This window comes from Cheilinus undulatus, linkage group 9 (assembly GCF_018320785.1).
Source record: "Cheilinus undulatus linkage group 9, ASM1832078v1, whole genome shotgun sequence".
In the NCBI taxonomy this organism is placed as follows: Eukaryota; Metazoa; Chordata; class Actinopteri; order Labriformes; family Labridae; genus Cheilinus; species Cheilinus undulatus.
This window is the reverse complement of record NC_054873.1, coordinates 49751788-49757787: the sequence shown is the minus strand read 5'-3', so window position 1 is coordinate 49757787 and position 6000 is coordinate 49751788. Positions and strand designations below refer to the sequence as shown.

The window sequence follows — 6000 nt, the reverse complement described above, 5'->3', positions numbered from 1 at the left end:
CCCGTCCCTACTTTTTTGAGGTGTGTTGTTGCCATCAAATTCAGAATGAGCTAATATTATCTTGAAATAGTAAAAAGTCTCAGTTTCATCATCTGATCTGTTGTGAATAAAATATGAGTTTATCAGATTGGACAATCAGTTACGTGTGTTCTTATTTTTATTTTAGACAGCGTGCCAACTTTTTTGGAAATAAGGTTGTACGAAGTTAAAACACTGATGTATTCTTAAGGGCATACCATTTTCAAACAAAGATGATCAAAGCAGTGAAGAGTAAAAAGCCTCTTTAATTGCAGAATATATTGACAGTACAGTACAGCAATAAAAACACTGCCATATTGCTCCTATTTTACAGGACTTACACAGCTGCTGTCCAGCGTATGGAACCAAACAGTAACACGGTACTTAGACAGTAATGATGAAAACAACATACAGACAGGCTCACAGAGCACCACACCCATCGCTTTGCACTGACAGGAGGCTGTGTTAACCAGAAACACACAATAATAGAATAATCATAAGAGCATAACAAAGACAACGAGCATCCGATCCCTACAGCAGTGACAACAGCGGGGCTAACGGGACAAACTGGGCCGAAACGACCGGTCACGGTGGGAGCAGAGGTGGTCAGTACGTTTACATGCAGGGTAGAGTCGAGCTCTGTTTGGATGTTTCACTGGATTATTTATGGTGATGTTCAAAGATGAATTAAATGCAAAAAAATCAGAAACATTAAAAACAAAACAGTCAAAATTAGCGCTACTTCTTTAAGACATGATAACAGCACCAGTTAATAAATAATGTGAAGTTGGTCTGCAGGATGAAGCTAAAGTTTATCTCTACACCAGCTACACCAGAGTATAACCTGACACAGCAACTCATAACTTGATCCCCAATTTTAGATCAAAATAGTGCAAAACTGCACTGTTCCTATTGCTGTTAGTCTACTTTCTTTGATTCGGATTAGAGAACATTATGGTAGCAGCCATCGAGCACAGCTGCAGCATTTAGCTATGGGCTTGAAGTGATAAAATGCTATGAATTAGTCCACATGCATGCATACATCGCATGCATTCCTACGACTGTCCTTGTCCTGGTGTACAGGTACAGTGGGAGAATTGATTTATCCGTTAAGGTATGATCAACTCTCCTTTCCTTAATGGCAGTAAGCCTAAGCTTGTTCAGAGTGTTACTGTTACACTTGGCTCCAGTTGACCTTGCCAGAGTTTCCCACACATGAGCATGCCACCCAAGCTCAGTGAGCCCAAAGTCACTGAGCTCTTCTTTCACACTACATCTTCATTTAAAATGAAAAACATGGCATAAATCATGCGTTTATTTATTTATTTATTTATTTTTAAAGCACAAAATGCAACGCAATAGCGTTAAATTGCCCTGCAACCACTGTTTTCTAATCCAGGGGTCCCCAAACTTTTCAGCCTGTGAGCCCCAAAATCACAGCGTCAGAGCCTGAAAACCCCGACTAAACCTGGTGGCATCGTGTTCAAGTTTACATTTTAGGGAGGGTTTTTTTTTTTTTTTTTACATTTAAGGAAAAATCTTACTCAATAACTACATTTTACTTTTAATTTAACTAATTTTTAAATAGATTTTTTACAATAATATAAAGAGTAGACCACTTTGAAGGCTGTGGAGCATGCTCAGAGACTGTAGAGCATGCTCAGAGAATGCTCAGAGGCTGCAGAGCATGCTCAGAGGCTGTAGAGCATGGTCAGAGACTGTGGAGCATGCTCGGAGACTGCAGAGCATTCTTAGAGGCTGTGGAGCATGCTCAGAGGCTGCGGAACGTGCTCAGATGCTCACAGGCTGTGGAGCATGCTTAGAGGCTGTGCAGCATGCTCAGAAGCTGTGGAGCATGGTCAGAACCCTAATCCAGTCTTGTAGGATAATACAAGAGGAACTCGAATTGCATCAGTCCGGTATGCTAGTCTGACCTGCTTCAGTTTCAGTCAGACTTAAATGTTGACATGGATTTTTAGAGTTTAGTCAGACTAACACATAACTCGACTTTTTCTGCCTGTGTGTAAACGTACTGACAAAGACAAAAACTAAACAAAAGAGAAGAATAAGAACCAAAAAAGTTGATTACTTTGCACATACATAATACATACATAACATGAAAAGACGACAGAGTCCATGGCCACTCATCACTCTGAACTTTCATCCATGGTTTGTTCGTTGTACCTCAGTTCTCCGCTCACATGAGTGCTGCTGCAATTCACTACAAAGCTTCAGTCTGAAATAAGAGCACAGCAGCTGCTTCCTCTCCGTCAGCTACCGCTGGATCCTGGGAGCCGACCTGTCGTCAGTCACTGTCTTACGGAGCTTCACCCCGCGGCGTATCGACACCAACATATCCCTGTCCTCCTGAGTCTCAGAGGACAGCTCCGGGGGCGTATACGGAGCCGAATCCCCCGGCAGAGAGCTGCTAAAGGGGAAATGACCCTCACCCAGGGCGTGGGCGCTCGCCACCAGCTCTCCTATCTTTTCCACCAGGCTGTGGCGGTTTGCAGCCAGCAGAGGGTCCTCCTCAACACTGTGGGCAACCATGCCTTGGACCTGCTGGGGGTAACCAGTCCTGTCTGCTCCCCAGGTGTTGTCAGGGAGGCTCATCCGCTTTGGAGACACTTTCATGTAGTCACCAGCCGCTGGGTCGTCACCGTAGAGAAACTCCTCACTGCCTGCACGCTGCTGAGACGGGCTGCCATACCCCGGAGAATCTGGCACTGTGGGGGTTTTAACTGGCACAATAGGGGGCCGGATTGGAATGGGCCCAGATGTAGAGGGTGTGCGTCTCACTCCGGTTTTGGAGGATGGTGTTCTGCGGATGGTAGCTGTCCCAGAGGTAATGGTTCCAGGGCTGCTCCCCCCTGAGCCGTTGGGAGTTCCCTGCAGGGTCTTTCCCGCAGGCAGACCTGCTGTGCTGGCCGGCCTCTTGGTTTGGATCATGCGGCGGTAGCTCTGAGCGATGTTACTGTGCCGGGGGATGGTAGAGGACTTGTCAAAGTCTGCCTGTCCTTCACTGTCAGCGTCCCCATTCAGAGAGTAGCACTCATAATCAGAACCTAGAGGAGACAGAGAAGAGTGAGCATCTTTTTCTTCTGCATAAAAACTAGAGTTTAGATTTTACAATCAATGACCTCTATGACAGAATAAATTACAGGAAGCACTTTAGAACTTCAAACTAACAGTGGTGTGGTTTCTCCAGTGACCATTTCCTGGCTCTCTGATAAGCCTGCTGTCCCACCAATCAGAACCCCCCCTCTTATAGCAGCCATCACCAAGCTACAGCCGCTCAAACTTCACCTGGGCCCAAGTCTGTGAATACAATAATTTTTAACCATTTTTCACCCCTGGACTTGTTGCCTTTAAAAGCTTATAAAATGTCAACCCTGCAGTGCGCAGTCAAACTGTAAACATCCTTTTATTCAGGACAACCAGGGCTTTAAGAATATGTGTGCTGCAGAAATGTCACTGGAATTTTAAAAAGTTATGAGACTATAAAGACAAAACAAAATACTAAGCAAAAAACTAAACCTCATAGATTTTTATGTGTGCCTCACCGCAAACAATAATGCCTTAGACTTTTTTGTGTTCTCCTATCTCTAGGGCAGGTGTTCTTAACCTTTTCAGCCCGTGACCCCCCAAATACGGGTGCCAGAGACCGGGGACCCCACTGTACCTGAAGGTGGTTGAAGACAGCCTTGCACAGTTAAGAGTAGTCATGTGCAGACAAGGCTGCCCATAAGGGGGTGATATATGGGAGAGCTTCCTGGCACCCAGCCGAACTGGAGGCCCATGGAGGTCAGCTAAATCAAGGTTCATTGTAAAGAGAAGCTATGATATCCATAATTTATATTTAACCTGAAAGATTAAGCACTCTTATCAAAGAAAAAGCTATTGTTTTAATTGTTTGTGTAGTAAATAGCCTTAAAAATGGAAGTGGCAAAAATGAGATAAAAACGGCAAAAAAAAAAAAGAACCAAAAGATGGCAAAAAAGGGCATGTATAGTGGTAAAAAGAAGTTCAAAGACTCTGAAATGGCTTTCAATTGGAAAAAATGGGTGGAAATTAGGTGAAATAGGATGAAAAATTGATAGAAACTGGAACAAACTGGTTAACTGATAAAGGAAAAATAGGTAGATACTGGCAAAAATGGGCATATCAGATAGTGAAATGTGGTTAAAATTGGACAGATTTGGTGTAGAAATTGGTAAAAAGGGTTAAAAGTGGCAATAATAGGTCAACAGAGGCAACATTAGGCTTGAGTGGCAAGAATTGGTTTAGAAGTGGCAAAAACAGGCAGAAAAAAAGTGGTGTAAAGAGTTTATAATTGTCAAAAATATGTGTTAAATGGTAAAAATGTTAAAAAAAAATTGGTAGGTAAAAATGATGAAATGTGGGTAAAGTTTGGCAAAATTGGTGTAGTGGCAACAGTGTGATAAAAAAAAATATTCTTAGTTTTTTTCAGGGAATCTTGAGACCCCCTCTCAGTGTCTCGCGACCCCCAACGGGGTCTCAACCCCAAGGTTGAGAACCACTGCTCTAGGGAACCAAAAAGTGAAAAAATAATCATTCTGTGTCAAAAAGTCTTCAAAATATTCACATATTTATAAAAAAAAAAAATCCTTGCACTTCTTTGTGCCATTATTCAAAGCAGTTCCTGTCTGCAGAGACACAGAGGGACATGCCACAGGCTCTGTGTCTCTTTTTCACTCTATTATGAGCTATTAAGGATATGCGTGCACAGTAGGGCTGGGAAATTAATCGAAAATTAGATTAAATTGCAATATGGCCTGCTGCCATCTTCAAATCGCATTTGACCTGAAGTTTTAAACTTTTTTTTCCTGCAGAGATGTTATGCATGACATATCATGCAATCATTTATGTGCATTTTTTTAAGAATAGTCTACAAAAAATCTCACCCTCTTAAACTTTGTACTTTTTTCTTGTTAAACATAAGAATCACAAAAAAATCCTCAATGCAATAAGTCATATCCAATTTGCAATACCAGCCAAAATCATCAGAGTTAGACATTTTCAAAAGAATTGTTCAGCCCTTGATGAGGATTAAAAAAGTTAAGGAATAATCGCATATCAAATCACAATTGCAATATTTGGAAAAAAAAAAATCGCAATTAGATTATTTTCCAAAATCGTTACGTCATGCACAGGTTGACAAATGATGCAACAGCAAACCAGCCGGCCCCGCCCAGTCACAACGCAACATGGGATACAAAACAGACAATACGGCGGATGTTCATGAAAGATGTTCAATTTCAGACTTACTGGTTTGGATTTTATCTTTAAATGCCCTGGAAAGTCTGCCAAGTTCCTGGCTTGCTAAAAAAGCCTCCATAAAAGCTACGGAGGAATGATAGCTTCAATGGAATGGCAAAACGCAGGGCTTCCAGAGGACACAACAGGAAGTGGCTTTGATTCATGTATCTCTGTCTGTAAGGACTTGAGCTAGGAAGTGGAGGGTTATGACCTGGTCACAGGGTCAAGTCCAGATTGGACCATATCTGGACTTTGGCCTGGTAGCTGGAAAGGTGCCAGATCACTTCCTAAGTACAGTTGAAGTGCTCTTGAGCAAGGCACTGAACCCCCAAAAGCTCCCCGAAGCACTTCAACGAGAGCAGCAAGGTCGTCACGCTGGCATCTCTCCATTAGTGCATGTCCATGTTTGTACATGTGTATTTGCATGTAATTCCGCCTGTGTAGCATGATCAACAGTAGAGTGTAAACTGTATTAATGCTGTTGTTGTTTATCTTGTCTCTTCTATCTGACAACATCCGTGTAAGAAGATTTGATTAAACTCTACTATCCAAATGCACATACCTGCACACTTCACCTGTGCCTGATCTTATATCAGTATCATTCAGCCACACATCTCACACATTAGGAAAAGTGTGGCTCAGCATCCAGTGATTACACTTCAGCAGCTGATCTATGTGAGGAGGGTTGTTGTTGGTGGTTAA

At 42.5% G+C, this 6000-nt stretch overlaps 1 protein-coding gene across 2 annotated transcripts in view; it reads right to left on the bottom strand.

The window, feature by feature from the left end:
* Nucleotides 1-264: 264 nt before the first annotated feature.
* LOC121514757 (protein MTSS 2-like) overlaps nt 265-6000 on the bottom strand; it is a 78651-nt gene continuing 72915 nt past the window's right edge. For both annotated transcript variants that reach the window (XM_041795052.1, XM_041795053.1), the window contains one exon: nt 265-3083. In XM_041795052.1, coding sequence (XP_041650986.1) covers nt 2293-3083 — 791 coding nt within the window. In that variant the 3' untranslated portion in view covers nt 265-2292. The remainder of the gene's footprint in view (nt 3084-6000) is intronic.